The sequence below is a fragment of the Melanostigma gelatinosum genome (genome assembly GCF_949748355.1).
Source record: "Melanostigma gelatinosum genome assembly, chromosome: 9".
Taxonomy (NCBI): domain Eukaryota; kingdom Metazoa; phylum Chordata; class Actinopteri; order Perciformes; family Zoarcidae; genus Melanostigma; species Melanostigma gelatinosum.
The window spans coordinates 21,286,453-21,304,253 of NC_136642.1; the positions used below are offsets into that span (position 1 = coordinate 21,286,453).

Consider the following 17,801-nt stretch of genomic DNA (forward strand, 5'->3'; position numbering starts at 1 on the left):
ATGTGTAGCAGGCCAGACGTCAGATGCGTCGAAAGGGGCCCAACAATACATTTTGCCCCCCAGCAAAATAATGAAGCCACGAGGTTCAGTTGTGTGACTTAACATGCATTAGTTGTTGTTAAGTATGTTTTTGTGAGTTGAACACTTAATTAAATGGTACAGTTACTGTTGTTTGTAGTGGTCTCACAACAATTGTTGTCCACAGACGAGTGTATAATAGTGGACATGGTTCTTTGTAAGCAGGATCATCACAAACACACACACACACACACAAGTAGTAATCTTGGTTTAATGGTTGTAGTCTTCAATCGGCAGCATTGATTTCAGCTATTTGGTATTCAAAAGGATACTCGCATGAATTTTTGGGACATAAACATCAACTTGAAAGGTAAAAAATATCACATGCCAGATTAAGATTTGTTATTTTATAACAATATTGCCTCGGTAATCTCATTTAACCCTTAGAATTAGAGAAATCTCAACAGCTCAAGTAAATCATTAAATGGTTCAGTCCCCATCTTAACACAACCCCGATATGTCGCCTCACATGAAATACATCGTTACAGCACTGGGCCATCAAAATATATTCCGAGAAGTCCCCCCCCCCCCCCCCCCCCCAAAAAAAAGTTTACAATTCCATAAATTAGCACCAAGTCTTCTGGATAACCGATATAGTTATGTGCACGACAATGAAACCACATTTCACTGCGTTGCAAGAACAGAGAAAAGATGGCGTAACTCATGAGGATTCACGAGGACCCTTTCTCTTTTCAGACAGAAAACAGCCTTTTCTTAAAAGGTAGTTGTAAAAAACATGTCTAGATATACACAATGCAAAACACCAGTTCCATCAATTAAAAATGTTTATAAAAGCAATTATCTCAACAGCTCTAAATAGTTCATTTGTAAAACAAAAGTTACATACATTTCTTCTGGGTCTTTTGTCAAAGCCATCTTTACAGTGGTGGAGAAAAGCTTGAAAATGTCTCTCCATACAAGGCCTGGTTGGAATTTAAAACGAATGTACCAGGGGCTTTGCTCACAAACATTTGAAAATACACTCTTCCAACATCGTATCCAAAAAGGTCAAATCTTATTAAAAAAAAAAAAAAAGAGCCAAAATAGAAAGCAAAACGGAAGATCTCAACGATCTTAAATACATACAATACATATTTTTTTCTTGGTTGTTTTTTTTAAGCAAATAAATTATAAAATCTGAAGAGCCACAGTTCTCTTGATGCGCTGACGAGTTCTTGTTGATGTCAACACTGAGTCTGTATGGCTGTGTGCGTGTGTGTGAGTGTGTGTGTGTGTGTGTGTGTGTGTGTGTGTGTAGATCAGGAGGCCCTGGGAGGCACAGGAGGTAAAAGGATGGCAGGAAGAGGAGAGGCAGTCGCCGGGGCCCCTGGTGGGTGGTGAGGGGTCGGGGGAGGAGAGTAGGTAGGGTGTCCCTTGTGTAGAGGGGTGCTGGTTGAAGGGGGGGATCCTGTGGTTTTGTTAGGCTACCTGGCACTCACTCGAGTCCCCGTGGACCCAGTAGCAGATCTGGGCATATTTGAGAGGTGTTATCCTCACCGCCATGTTGTAATCCTGCTGCATCCCGTTCCCGTTTACATCCACCCACTGGTGACCGGAGAAAACCCCAATGATCTTCCTCGTCCACTTCTTCTTGCCAGGCTCTTTGAGGCGGACGTAGATCCCAGAGCCGCTGGAGCCGGGCTTGGCGTCGCAGTACTGGTACAACAAGTCGTTGGACTCCTCAGAGACGGAGCAGAACCGGTACACCAGGTTGCCAGGGCGGTCGTCATCGAAGCCAGAGAAGTGGATCCTCCCGGCTGGGAGCTTCTTGACAGAGGGGATAACACCCAGATCCATGTGCTTGACCTTTGGCGCTTTCTTCAGCTCCAATACAGCATAGTCATAATCCGCAGTCAGTCCGTCAGACACACCTTTGAACCAGCCCTTAGGCACCTGGGTCTTCTTCACCCCGGTCCACTTAAATGAAGGTTTCCCTGATTCCGCACTTCGCCGACTTCTGCTCTTTCTACCTTTCCCTTTTCCTTTACGGTCCACTTTCTCTCCATTATCTTCCATTTCTTGCACTTCCTCATTATCCTTGTCCCCCTTTCTCCTTTTGCCCTTTCCTCGCCCTCCTTTCCCTTTGCCTCCTCTCCCACGTCTGGACTTCTCCTTCAGAATACCAACGCGCAGCTTCTGCACCCCATCTAGATAATCCTTTCCGTCGTGGATGCAGTGGGCAGCGGTCAGCACATGTGTAGGTGACACGAGAACCCCGGAGCATCCTGTGGAGATCTTCACGGTGGTGGAGAAAGGATATTTGGTGGAGAACTGCTTATCTGAGATGGTGAAGCGGGTATCCGTGCCGTACACCTCACGCTTGTGGCGGGAGCTGGACGAGATGTTCCTGGACCAGGCAGTCACCTCATTGAGGCCCTGCACGGAGACAGAGGTATACGTGCGTGTGCCGTTCTCGTAAACCGTCTCGTAGGACAGGAACTGCTCCAGGTCGTGCAGAGAGGTGGGGGGGAGGCGGCGCTGACACTCGATCCCACAGGTTCCGCTCAGCTCCGGCTGAGGATGGGCTGAAAAGTTTGGGCTGCTTAGAGGCACCGTGCGTCTTTTTCTTACCAGAGGCACCTTCCACTGTGGCCAGGTGTACTCGTCGTCCACTGCATTGCCCTCAGCAGCTACAGCCACCACCACAGCCAGCACCGTCACCGGGAGCAGCACACACAGGGGTATGGGGCCCATTGTTAAGTTGGGCCTGGCTCTGGAATATAAAGAATAGAGAGGAAGACTTAGGGACACATTTGTAATAGAGGTGGAAAGACTCAAAGATTCAAAGTTTAAACGTATTAGCTATGCATGGTTCTGCGGATGGCAATGTCAGATGTTCGGTCGATCCACCCCTTTGGTCCAGAATGAAATATCTCAACAACTATCAGATGGATTTACATGAAATATTGTACACGTATGTATAAGTGATACCAAAATGTTCTTCTTGCACCTACATGAGGTTTACGCTAACATTTCTTTCAGTGAGATGTCTGGTCGACTACAGGATGGATTGCCACAACATTTACCCAGTGTGCCCAGAGGATGAACCTTACTGTGAATCCCTAACTTTTGATCTCGCTCCACTACCAGGTCAAGGTTTTCCTTTATCCAGGAAATATCTCCATGTGTACGAAATGGATTGCCAATACATTTGGTACAAACATCGATGGTTCCCAGAGGATGAACCCCAATCATTTTGCTGTTCCTCGGAAATTTCCTCAAGTGCCACCACATCCGTGTGCCCCTCTTTTATAATCCCTTTGGGCACCATCTGACATTTCATCTAGCGCCATCATCAGACTCTTTGCCTTATTTAAGCTAAGGCAATCACATCACCATTCAAACAGTTCAGCATGCCATTGCCCCACCTTTTAGGATTCCTTGATATTATGATGCCGCTTCTGCAGCCTGTTGCTTATTTGAACTGTTTCCTTCTGTTCCTTAAAATACCAGCTCGCCAGCTCAACAATCTGCGACAGTTTTCAGGTCATGATCGCAAAAAAGCTTTTGATTACGCTGGTGACACTGATGATTCTGTAATACTTGCTTAAGTACTGGACATATCGGGCATATAACACTTCCTATTTGGAATCTTGAATTAGTTTTACACAAATGCAACATGTGGTAAAACTCAGACTCCCCTGAGCTGAGATGTTGAGGCCTCCAGGCCGAGAGAATATAAACAGATCCATGTATGGCCACAGGGAGGCAGGGTAGCCCAGAATATTAGAGACATCTGCTGTGTGACAGCACAACACACTCATTATTGCCAAGATTTTCTTAAAAGAGCATTCCTACTCGTTGCCATTATGTATGCAAAGAAATAGTTTTCTCGTGAAACACATGAACATTAGCTGTGTGGTTGAGAGCAGATTAATGTCCTCTGAGTCTTGCTGGAGGCTGCGGGCAGCGAGGAGGAGAGGATGAACCCTGATCCCCTGAATGGGCTGAGACAGTGGCTTGGAGGTTTGCCACAATGGTTAACCTTCTCCTTCAGTAATGACCATATCTGGTTTCCTTAGCTCCACTCCACTCCTCGTCGTACATACAAAATGACATCAAACATAAAGGCTGCGTGGACCGCAGACAGTCTGCTGGTTCATGCTTCTACTGTATGTGTGTGATGCCGCCAATAACCCTGATAAAGCTTAAATACATTCAGCAGACCATCACTTAACTACAGGGTAGGGGAGCCCGGGGATGAAGTCACACTGGAGAAGAAATTATTTGGTTGCCGTGCATTGAGGAGCACTGCGGCAGGAGTGCAAATCCAACAGTTGATTTCAAACAGAAGTCACAGTGATTGAATTCACTCTGGCGTTTTGTTTAAGGAAGTTAGATGGTGTGTGACAGACAGAATGACCATCTGGGGAATCGAGCTGGAGCTTACATAGTCCACGGGGTCCACAAACACACATTCCTTATCAATGAGATATAAGTGCAGTGTGAAAATGAGGCTGTGCCTGCTTTGGCAAAGCTCCATGTAGCATCACCTGTGGACCATATCGATGCATCATCATCCTCTGCAGAGATACTGCCCAAAGCACCTTTTTTTTTTTTACTTGAAACTACCAAGAATACCCTTTTTATTCCAGGTTTGTTTGCCAGAAAGTGCATTGTCATCCAACCGCAAAGGAGACCAATTCGGCTTCAGTTTACCACGTAGTCTAATAAAACATACCCAGTGGCCAACATCTAACCAGCCCCAAGCAGACAGTGATAAAATACAAGCCCACAAGAGCTGTAAAAACAGCCTCAATAAATGAGAATACAAAACTGACCCTAAGTTTCTGTTCAGCTTCACACTCCCACCGCCAGACTCAAACATAACACAAATCTAAGAGAGAGCCTGCAATTATATTCAGCATAGAGTGGAAACTGATACGCTGCCATGATGGCTCTTGGTCACAGAAAGCGCTCATTTGAACAATTGTTCCACTGCAGTCAGCTGAACAAGAAGCTGTGACCCCTCTCCATCCCACAAGATAGAGGCACCCAGGAGACAGAGTGACCAAAGGATGGCGCTATTTATATGCGCAAGTGTCCATCTCCAACTCAACAAGCATGGATCACCTTCTATTGTCTCCTTTAATTGTTTCATTCATTTTGACGTGTTTACAGGCACAGAGTTTCCAGTGGCACAGGAATCGCTTCGTGTCAGCTCTTAGTGTCAGCTCTTAACAATAATGTGTCAAAACAAAGAAATGATTCCCAATAATTTCGACATCCAATCAAATCTAAAGAAACCACATCTGTAATTCCACATCTGTTACAGCATAGCATACTGTATTTGGAAAGAATAGGGGCAATAATAATTGCAAATCAACTTATGCAAACTGTCTATAAAAGTATTTCTGATTCACGGATTGAAAAATAGTCACTCAAAAATCAGTAATAACAACATAAACATCTCTTAAAATATAGATAGAAAAAATAAATATTGTGCACCACCATCCGATGAAATCCCTGAGGGGGGGGGACAAAGTGCATCCACAATGAAAATAAGCAACAATCCAAACGGAAAGAAAGCTATTACAAAACTGAAAACATAAACATATGGAATAAACTAAAAATGTAATAAAAAACAAATGAAGAGCACACTTCCCCCAGGGTTCAATCAAGAGATCACAATAACTAAAGCAAAGAAATGACAAAGGCTTCCTACCTGCTTGCATCCGATTGATGGAAATGCCAAATCCGCAGTGTATTGTTTGTTTTCCCTAGAAATATACAAATATGATCCCAGTAGACAACACACGGGTGTTACAGCATCCCAGACGTCCTGGTATCAGCGGGGCAACGGCTCCCTTCTCCTCATTGCTTCTGCTGAGAGAGAGAGAGAGAGAGAGAGAGAGAGAGAGAGAGAGAGAGAGAGAGAGAGAGAGAGACGCTGCCGGGACGCTCCGCTCAGGCTGCACTTGATGCTAAGGAGGGAGGGAGGGAGGGAGGAAGGGAGGGAGGGAAGGATGGGGGCAGGCAGAAAAAAAAGAAGAAGACATTTTTTTTTGTAAAGGACTTTCTTTTTTTCCCCACTTGTGACAAAAGCTGTTCACATATGGGTGGGACCAGACCGGGCGATCTAAGTAAAGGCTGAATTGGGTGAAGTCAGTGGTCTATTCAGCAGCGGCCCAGTATGGGAGGTGTGCCGGTGTACAGCGGGCATGCGTCCCAGCCAGGCAGCGGGAGGAGCGCGCCTCAGTCAATGGGATTTTCAGCGGACTGTGAAGGAATTAGTTCTGCCGCTCACTCCACAATAGACTCCAAGGCGTTTCCATTCGGAGCTGTGCGAGCCTCAACATCTGCAGCGCTTTTTATTCTGCGAGTCCAGTGAGGTGTAAACACTAGTAGTTGTGGCTGTACCCATAATGCACCCAAATTCTGTCTTTACACCTAACAGAAATGTGATGACCTTTCATAATGAACAAACATTAAAAAAAAATCCTTCAAAATAGAAGCGGATTATGATTAATATTCACAAAATGTTGGCTATCCTTTTTACTCAGTAAAAACCCCACAGTCGGTTGGGACCTTACCTAAGGAGTAAAGATCCTTCTGATCCTGTACATGTGGGTCATGAAACAGTACCAGGAGGAAATAAAAAAGCATCGTTCTGTCTTCTAATCTGTAGCTTTTCTGGTGATATACTGTGTACACATTATATCTGAGGCTACTAGCAAGCATTCAGATTAAACAATACGAGATGTTTTTGCATCCTTTATCCTTGAATTAAAAGTGCTGATACCACACTATAAAATACTCTGTCACACCTAGAACTTCACTCCCTCCAACAGTTTAGCATTGCACTTTGACGCATACTTCTCCCTTGTCAAAACCTTGCGCCTACATTACCCATGATGCACCGTGACAACCAACATTTCTGCCAGAGATTCAGGTGGGGTATATTATTAGCTGCTAATGTAGCCTGGAGCTGCTAGCCCCAAGAATTCTTCAAGAATTTCAATATTTATTTGAATTTATGCATGACAGAAAGAATTGTGACACCTCGTCGACTTTTATCTTTGCTTAAATTCTGTGCAACTTAACAGGGATTGAAGTCATTCAGTGTCTTGCTCGAGGGCCCTTCAGCGGTTTTGGTTGTTCACTGACAACCTTGGCCCTCTGGTTGAAGCACAGTGTCTCTGAGCACTTCTTGGCCGCTTGTTGCCTCCACAACGTAACAAGAAGACTGTCTTGTTGAGACTCGTAGAAGTCTCGATGAGCCAAGAAAAAGGCACGGAAAATATGTGTTTAATGAGGGAGAGAGAGAGAGAGAGAGAAAGAAGGGGGGAGGAAGAAAGGAGTGTGACGATACACATCTGGCTCGACGGGGGAATGAGGAGTACAGGATGTAATTTGGATTTGAACCTGATCTTTGTGTAACTTATGTCAGTCACTTTGATTTACAGGAGGCTTCACAGCAGTAAATGTACACCAGTTCCTGAATCTGTGTGTGAGAGAGAGACAAGTCTTGGGTGGCCTGCACACCTGACCGGCATGTTGAGGATCCTAATGGACGCTCATCCATGTGGACGGTGATTACATTGTGTTCTCTCTCTCTCTCTCTCTCTCGCTCTCTCTCTCTCTCTCTCACTCTCTCTCTCGCTCTCTCTCTCTCGCTCTCTCTCTCTCTCTCTCGCTCTCTCTCTCTCGCTCTCTCTCTCTCTCTCGCTCTCTCTCTCTCTCTCTCTCAGCAGAAGCAATGAGGAGAAGGGAGCCGTTGCCCCGCTGATACCAGGACGTCTGGTATGCTGTAACACCCGTGTGTTGTCTACTGGGATCATATTTGTATATTTTGACATCACCCACAGCTCTCTGAGGGGACTGTTTGAAGCGTCAGTTGGGTTCACCACCCACCGCCATCCTCGTCAAATTACCGAAGCCACAATGTCTAAATTATTTAGGCAAGGAGCCGGGAGGAGCAGAGGTGGGATGAGCACGTCGCAACTATACCACGTGAAACCATTTCCAGTCAGCTAAACAAGCCCCCTCGATACCTGAGGTAATGACAGAATATGAATGTTTCAGAAAAGTTTGTGTTTTCATGTTCAAGTCAGAGAAATATTGTGGCCAACATCTAGTGGCCATTCACGTTACTACAGCTTTAGACACTCGTTTTTGACCTCTACAGTTTTTGACCTCTAGTAGTGGAGCAGTTTAATGACAGGACCCTTGTTGTACTTGTTGTGCATGTGTATGAGGATGCACACACACACACACACACACACACACACACACACACACACACACACACACACACACACACACACACACACACACACACACACACACACACACACACACACACACCAAGGTGACTGGATACACAGTGCTGCCAATGCTTCCACACTGTTCCAATGATCTACAGGTGGCAGCGATGTGCCAGTAGTAAGACCAAGACTAGCTAGTAAACATGAATTTAAAAAATGTAGGAATTCAAATACTTAAAAAAACAAAAATCGTATTTGCAAATGTTATATGAGGACACTGAACGAAAACAGGGCACCTTTAAGACGGGCTGACACTGTCCCTTCTCTGTTTATCGTGAACAGCTGACCAAAATTTCAGAACTTCCAGAAATACAACCGCTCGCCAAAGAGCCAGATCGTTTATCGTTCAGGTTGATTAATTAACTGCCATCGACCATCTGGCAGGAATTCGGCCGAATTCTAAAATGAGAAAATGAGTCGTGACGTCCAATGCGTGCTTCAAGTCTGAATCTGAACATTGTCTGCCTGACTTTATACATTTGCTTAAACAGTGGGCCATGGTGAGTCACTCTTGAGTGAGCCACTTAATAGACCAGCAGCATTATATTACAGAGAGAAAGTGAGAACGTGTACAGCTCTACAGCTGACTCGTGAGTTGAAAATGAAATGGTACCCCATTGAGCTGGCAACTTGCTCCCCATCGCTCAGAGGAAAAAAAACACTGTTATCACAACCCTCACAGTTGGCATACAAAAAAACCCTCAGTAAATGTTCCTGTTTTCAGTTAAGTTCAAGGTCAAAGGTCACAGAAGTGGCGTGAAAGAAGAAAAAGAGAGTGAGAGATGCCTCTGCTCCAAATAGAGCAGTGAGTGATATTTCTGGTCGGGCTCGGCGCCGTGCGGTGTGGATAGGGAGGCTTTTGTGCCGGCCGTCGCTCCCCCACGGGAAGTGCTCCCTTTGCGCTCTGCTGTGGTAGATGGATGCCTATTGGAGAGAGCTAAGTTTCAGGAATTTCATTAGTTGTGTTGGGTGTAGAGGATGAGACTTTGCCCTTCTTCACAGCAGTAAACCAGTAAATGGGCACTGAATGGGAGCAGCCACATGCCCTGACTCCCTGCATCTCATAATGCTACTGGTGAACTCTTATTCTGGATTGTTGAGATGGTGATCTCCCTGAATTGTGTTGCAAATTTAAGAAAGTGCTCAGCTGTTTTTCCAAATTGAAACTGTATTTTAGGCTGAGCTTCAGTTCAATCGTAGTCCAGACCAGTCCAGTCCAGTCCACTTCAGATTTGTCCAGTCTAATCCAGTCCATTTCAGTCCAGTCCAGTCCAGTCTGGTCCAGTCCAGCCTAGTCTAATCCAGTCAAATCCAGTTTCAGTCCAGTCCATTCCGGTCAAGTCCTGTCCAGTTTGGTCCAGTCCAGTCCAGTCCAGTCCAGTCCAGTTCAATTAAATTAATTTCACATTGGAATGGCTATTTTTCGCGTTTCCATTAGCAAATGTTGTGAGTAGCACCTTGTACTTTTTGTAGCACCACCTCGGTTGATGTCCAATGCGAGCCGAGGAGATACTAGAAGGTGAAGTTAAAACACTGCAGACCACTGATCGTTCAGAGAGAATCAATCAGTAGCGCGAAACGGGACATCCTGCACAAACGCGGACATTTTTAATTAGCCAAGCTGTCAAAAGCGACGCTAAAAAGTGACGCTAATTGTTTTATTCACTCGACCCTGATTTATAAAAACAATGGCAGCCCGTAAACTTATGTGCAGAGCCGTACCATGCAGTGGCATTAGAGGACCTCGTTGCCCCTTTCGCTGCAGTCTACATTAAAGGATGCCTACTCCTCGACACAGACCACACTAATAAACCAACTGAGAGGGCTGCAGTGACCTGCAGCTCACTTCCACAGGCTTTATTTTGACAACTGAATGGTCTTTTAGCTCTGCTCCACGGCAAACAGACCACCATTGATCTGATAGGACTCTCTACCTCACTACCTCTCTCTCTCACATACACAAACATTAATGCAGTATACATAGTAAATATATATAAACAGTAATGGGACAGTCAGTTAAAGGTCTCACTTAGATCCACATGCAGTTTATAACCTTTTTTGATGGTAAATATTTGGGTAAATGGTTGGCATGCCAGCTTTCAGAGCCGAGACTGTATGTGATGAAAGGCTGACTGGAGTCACACGTGCTCCTTTGAATCCCATGCGCAAATTAACAGGCAACCACAGTCCCGCTGCAAAGATGGACTTGTGAAGGCAGGTCTTGGCACTGCCGTCAGTACATTCAAGAAACACTTAACCTATCAGGAAAATCACGCCTCTGCCCAAGATTGTGAGATTATGCTTGATTGCTCTCTTTGACGTTGGAGGTTTGTCACCGCTCCAAGTGAAGGAGTCCAAAGTACCTTGGACGTCGAGTTCAAACTCAGTGAGGGTTTGATGAGGAACGGGCAGATTAATGCAGCATCGGCAGTAACGTGGACGTTGTTTCGGACTGTCGTGGTGACGTCAGGTGACAACATATCCCATCTGGCCGAAGGTAGGGAAAAGGACGAATGGGCTACTCTGCTTGCCACAGCAACCCGGACCCTGATAATCGGCAGAAAATGGAGTTATGAATGTATGTCGGATTTTGAGAATACTCCTCGAAGTTGACCGTATCCCCAAAACAACGCAAACACGTCACTCCCCTCTGTTTTATATCAAAAGGACTTCTTCACTCTCAAACAAATAACCCCCTGTAGTCTCCAGCCACATTAGCAGCATGTTAGTTAAACCAAAGTATTCAACAACTAGCAATTTTGACATGATAAATCTACTTGATCAAAAGTCAGCAGATCAAAGCATCAAATTGTTTGGTAATACATAGAACAGTTGTTACGGTATTTCACCATAAATCACAAATGTCAACCAGCTGAAACGTCACAGCATCACCAAAGTCACGAGCATACATTCTCTGGGGACCATCTATCCAATAGCTGTCGAGATATTACAGTTTACTCCACCAAAGTGGTGGACCAACGAACAAACAGGCTGATAATATCATCCCTGCAGCCACACCTCTAGCACGGCTACAAAGTCTAAACTGTAATTGTCTAAAGCTGGAAATCAAACATCCAGCAACATCAAATCCAGCAGCAGTTGTGTATCTTTGCACTAAATTTCACAGAAAGATTCTTGAGATTTTCTGCTTCCAGAAAAGCTAACGGAAAAACTGAAAAAGCATGAAAATACAAACAAAAACTCCTTGGTTTACGTGTGCAGCGCTTTGATATACAGATCAGCACGCTGGCCTGAACTTGTGCTGTACAACAGATCAGCACGTATGCCTTTATCACCATCGAAGTCTCAAACTCTGTGTGGCCTCATGTTTACATAGGCAGGCCATAATCCCCTCCTGCAATAAAATGCATAAAAATACCATTCCACATCACAAACCTGCATGCACCTGAAACATCCACCATCCCCTCTCCACCGAAACGCACAAACCATGCCCCTTTCTTTTCATGGCTTCACGGGGATAGTATTTGAACACTCGAGGTGTCAAGCCGTGATTGACGATCCTGTAATTTGTGCTCCGGTACAGTAATGGTTGGTTCAGAAGCTCAAAAGAGCAAGAGGCAAATGACATTTAGGACTCGAGCCGCCTTTGAAAAGGCCAACTAAAAATAGGAGCCTCTTCCACTGACCTCTCTGTCACACACAGAGATCCTGTGCTGCTGCTGTACAGCACATACATGGCGGTGTTCTACCATAGATGCTCCTCCAAGTGCTGAAGTAAAGAGAAGAGGTCTTTGTAAAAATGTCTTCTCTCCTCATCCATCACACCAGTGTCAAAACATTTTGGCCCAGCTGAGAAATCTGGGCTTGACAAAGAGGAAGCAGAAAACAAACACCACAAAGCCTATATCTCTTATCGTGATAACAATGTGTACGCACTAGACGGAGCGAGTGTTCCAAACAAATGTTTGCACAAGATGTTGGTCCGACATGAAACCAGTTCCTCCACTTTGCGATAATCTAAACACCGTACACCAAAACACATATTTTCGCAGATTATACACTTGATCAGCCGGGCTCCTTTGGCATCACAGGGGAGAGTTGAACCAACAATTCGGGGCCCCGCTGTCGAGCCGACGGATCCGCAGTGTGTGAAACTGTTTAGACACAGCGAGACAAACACGGTGAAATGTGACATTTATCCCCGACGGAGCTCTTGTTTACAGTGAGGATTTGGACGGAGGAGTGTGTTTTCATTTCACAACGCGCTGCCAGGACTTGAGAGGTGAGAGGAGGGCGGATACGGGGAGAAAAGGTTTTTGTTGAGCTTGAATGTTGCAGATTTAGTCAGAGAAACTATGGCGGATGCATTTAAAGAAAGAAAAAAAAGAATAAATAAATCCATGTATATAGTGTTCGACGTCTCGCATGCAAAACTTCGGACATTTCAGATGTGACAACATTCATTTCACTTGTGCTTTTTTCTTTGTAACACAGACATCATCGTGCAAACAAATGCTCGCAAGTTTTGCAATGATTTCATAAGATTAGAACGAAGCGGGGAAATTAGAAATGCTTCGGTGTGTTTGCATGTTGAAAGACAGAGAGACTCACATATCCTGCAGGGTCAAAAGGTTACATCAACACACTGCGTGACGAGGTTAACACACTAATCCCTGTCCTCTTTCCAGGAGAAGAAAGGGGGTTTTGTTGAAGTGCCTCTGCGGCTCATTCTGCCAAATGCCATGCAGCAGTTTGACTGGAGAAGCTCCACCGTCTCTCTGGCCGAGACCTTCGCTCTCTCTCATGTTCAATGTCTGGTTCAGTTGTGTTTGGCAAATGTTGACCTGCCTGCTGCACAGCTTCTTCTTTTTTTTCATTCTGCAGTCACTCACAGTTCAGAGGCACATCTTGCTTTGTACAGTCATTATAGATATATATTTTAAACACACACATGTTCATGCATGCAAGTAAAACACACACACACGGCCAGAAACTGGGCCAGGAACTTATTGTTCAACACCAGCGATTGGAATAACTCATACAATGTTTTTTGTAGTTTCATTCTTTTAAAATCATTTTTTACAATCGGTAATTTAACTTACTTACGTTGCCTACCATTTATCACACAAGTAACGTACTCTGCTGCATTTCAAGTAGCATCAGAGTAAAACCAAAAGTCACATGAAAAAGTCCTGATTAACAGAAGAAAGGAGATCAATCAGCAGCTGCAGCAGAGAAGAAGCTGCAGGCATGTCTGCGGCCGCAGGGGGGCGGAGCTCCAGAGAGGAGACGCTGGAAATGATACGCAAGAAATGTTTGCGTTCACGAGCCGAACTCTCGGGCCGGGGTCACTTCACGCACAGTCGAATGAAGTAAAGTGGAGCGGCTGTAATTAGCATTATTGTACCTCGGTATAGTCAAACAAAAATGCTGCATATATCTTAATTCATCTTCATGAATGATTTAATGCACAGTTGGTGAGCGCGCTAAGTAAAGCACCCATGATACGTTTGTGACCTGCACAGTGGTACTTTGGGTCTGGCTAACATGTTAAATGCTTATAAGATCATGGATCCTCCAGCAGTATGTTGGAAAAAATTAAAAACAGGTAACCAAAATGTAAAAAGTACTCTCAAATCAATGCCACTGCACTTGAGGCATGCATATGGCCTGTTACGGTAAAGGCTCAGCGGCACCTTCCTCAGGATATGTTCTGGGATTCCTCGACTCAACCTGGCCCATTATGATCAAGCACCTTCTCGCAGTACACTCATGACAACCCAGCTTTCTCTAATAATGCACGACAGAAAAGCTGCAGCTCAAAGCTCTCTCTTTTTCCACCTCCCCAAATATCCGTGGGATCAGTGGGTCATTATGAGGAGTGATCGGTGAAAGGGCCCATTGATTTCTGGTGCTGGGGGAAGGTTATGTATGGACTTGTAGGAGAAACAGAGAGAGAGAGAGAGAGAGAGAGAGAGAGATGTATGCATGTATGTATGGCAGCAGGCTTGGAAGTGCAGAGTCCCTCAGGAGCCCCTCCCAAAACATCCACCCATATCCGCTTTGGTACTGAAGGTGCTGAGTGGGGCCGACGCCTCTCCGCTCTTTTGTGTGTGTTGTGTTCAGGGTCCAAAACAACAACAGTTACGGCCTCATAAAAGTACCTAAAAAAGGGGAAATGTGCTTCTTGTTCAGATTTTCCTCCTTGCCAGTGATCAAACTTGAAACGACCCGCTGGCAGTTCAGAAAACTGGAATGGCTTGTGGAAACCTGGGGGAGTTGTGGAATGGTTGACTATGGGAATGCTTGTTCTGTCAGGCTGTGAGCCCACTGCGGAAACACACCAGAGTTTATTGGCCCAAGGCAGTGATGATGAAAAAAAGGTCAAAGGGTCAAAATGCCCTAGAGGCCTGAAGCAGCGAGCGCACCTACGTACATGTGAGAGGGACTGTTTCATCTCAAGCTCTCGTGTTACCTTACACTCTTCACCCATTGGCTCTATTCGTTGCATTCAAAAATCCACAGCAACACCTGGAACTTTTCTTTCAACCATTGAAACAAATCCCACATTTCTATTGATGTGACCATGTCCATTGTTATCAGGCAAAGATGCTCAGATTCCCGCATTACGGCAGTTATGAAACCGTTTGAAATCGTTGGTTAATGTTGTAAATTTAAAACAAAACTACTTTGGTTTTGTAAAACATCATAGTTTGGCTTTAAAAGACGATGAAATTGAAACAAAACCGAACGAAAATGCAACAAATCTACTTGGTTATGTTCAGCCAACAGAAGTACTTGGTTCACGCGGGCATGAACAGGGTGAAAGCCCTGTGCTTTTTGACCTTTCTACCACCCTCCTCCATGCGGACTCATTTCAAATTGATTGGCGATACGTCAAAAGTAGATATAATCCACGACTAAATACGTTTCCGTCGAAACGTACTTCATAATGCAGTTCTGTTTCAGGAGACTGGGCCACGCGCTGATATTTCCAGGCAATTCTGGTCTTTTCCCTGTTATCTACTGCTCATATGAGGTCTCTTACTGACAACAGCAACACTGACATCTACATTTTAAAATGTATCGCCAATGGGCTGAGCATACAGAAGTTATGTAAGCATGGGTTATTGATAATTAGTACCTTTTTATTGGTGTTGTTCAGTATGATTTCTGTGCAAGAGATCTCTGGGCTCAACATAACTTAACTTGCTATTATTTTTTGTGTTTTTGACCAAGGCATCAGCAAACATGTATAAAGGTTAAGATTATTTCACTTCAAGATAGTCAGTGTCGATGGATTGATAATCTTAAACTGTCAAAAAAAAGAAATCAACAATAGCAATCTTCCCAAAGTGCTCGGATGTCCATGTACAGAGTTCAGAATAAATAACGTTTAAATGTCTTTTGTCGGCTGTATTTCTTCCACTGAGCAGGAGTCTACCTTTTAAAGAGCTGTTGACTCACCAGACAATTCCTTCAGAACCCACATTGCTCAAACATGCACTCTCTTCCCTATAGTTTATACAGGCAGATGCCAAAGCAATCAGAAGGTATTTTTCCCCCTCTCTGGCTGTAATTACGTTTAACAACCACGTTTGTGAATGCTTCGCCATCAGATTTCGGCACAGGAAGCACGGCCAGGTGTTGCTGTCAGTACGCAGCAGAATAACTGGAGGCGAGGGAGAAAACCATGTGTTTGCGGGTGATTTTTATTCTCAGTAATTGTATTCGTCTTTGTCTGCTGCCTCCTCCTCTTCCTGACCAGAAAAGCCCCACGGGGATAAACAAGAGTCAAAACACAGACAGGAAAAAAAGAAAGAGAAATGACGGCTGTGTACGAGGCAGACCGCGTGGATCCTGATCATATGTTAAGACAGCTTCCTCAGCGCCGTATGTTTGTGTGTGTCTGTGTGTGAGTCAGGACCACGCTTGTCATTAACTTGCAATAACAAGAGATTTACGTATGAAACATCTGGTTCAACCGGGGTCATGAAGAGTTGATGAGGAGAGGTGATGAAATTAAATCAAAGGCAGTCTTTTACGTGCGTAACCTCCGCTAGTTGGCACATATATTTCAGAATCATTAATTATTCTGTTAATATTACGAGTTATCATGTCATTATCACCAACAGTTCTATGCTCTCTTTCATTATCTGCAGATCATATAAGATTGCAGCAGGTCATCCAGACACATCCAGACACATCGTGTCCACATTACTCCGTTTTTGTTTTGTCTTGTTTTGATGTTAGTCTCTTTCTCTATTTGTTGTCAAACTGCCAGGAGTGTTGCAACCCATGCAGGCGTTTTAGATTTGTTAGCTGAGGGGAAAATAAAGTGTGGGCGTACAAATGATCACACAAAGGCTTGTACTGGCACATCTCCTGGAGGGATTCTTTCGTTTGATTTGCCTGTAGTGCTGTATTTTGCAAAATAGGGCCTATACCTGGTTCATGAAAGCCTTTAATACACACTTGGTTTTCTAACCACCTGTTGTACTGTAGTGGGAGCACAGGGAGTGCTCCAGTACAGTCTGTGCCCAGTGCTGCCACTGCTAGGTATTAACAGATTTTGAACGAGACATATCACAACTGTAGGGTTTTAGCCAAGTTTTTGTTGCCGTTGGATGAGAAAACATTTTTAAAATCTGACCAATGACAACATCCAGCTGTTCCAGTACTGTGATTAGCCTTCAATGGGTGGGCTGATTGTGCTTCCCAAACTCTCCCAGCATTCCTCATGCCCTCCCACTGCCAACTGCCGTCCTGCCTCAACCCTTGAAAAAATAACTTCCTCATCCTACAGAAACAAATGGCAGACGTTTGTCTTCCAGATTAGTCATTCAAACACAGACTGAAAGCCTGATAAACGAGGTGATGAGGAAGGGTTCATCTTTGGTCCGCTGTGTAAGGAAGCGCTTTGGCCGAACTCATTGATCGATATCAAACCTTGACACACAGAATGCAACTTCGAAACCAAGTCTTTCAACATTTCCTTCCTCATTCAGCCAGTGACACCTTTTTTAATTTTACCATTTACCAGGTTGCAACATTTGAATCAAAATGTTTTGGTGGGTTGCTTATGGTTGCGTTCCACTAATCAATCAAACCGGATGAGGCATATGAGCTCAGGTCTTGGGTTCTCAGAACTCTGTCTGGGCGGTGCGTTTGGCAGCAGCAGCAGCTGGTGTTGACTCTGAACCTTGAGGACGAAGTAGCTTGTCACTGAGTCTGTTGCCAAAAAGAGCCAACACAGACCCCACGTGGCCCCATGTGAACCTCAACAGCCTGTTGATATGTATTGGTTGGTGGCCTATGTTTCTTACTCCTGCAGACAGCTGCCCAAATGCAATGGAGATAGTATTGTATTTAGTGCAGCTGAAATGAAGTTGAATAAGAGAAGCGCCCAAGGGTTCTTATGATGCTGTACCTGCTGTTTTGTATGTTCAACAGTGAACGGATGAGTCTATCAGCGAGGAGACAATATCAAATGAT

General features: G+C 44.6%; 1 protein-coding gene across 1 annotated transcript; it reads right to left on the reverse strand.

The window, feature by feature from the left end:
- Positions 1-621: 621 nt before the first annotated feature.
- Positions 622-5,896, reverse strand: prss35 (serine protease 35). The gene is made up of 2 exons (XM_079276014.1): positions 5,744-5,896; positions 622-2,791 (listed from the first exon to the last, which is right to left on the reverse strand). Exon 2 carries the CDS (start codon positions 2,770-2,772, stop codon positions 1,498-1,500), a length of 1,275 nt encoding a protein of 424 aa, XP_079132140.1. The 5' UTR covers positions 2,773-2,791; positions 5,744-5,896; the 3' UTR covers positions 622-1,497.
- Positions 5,897-17,801: the final 11,905 nt, after the last annotated feature.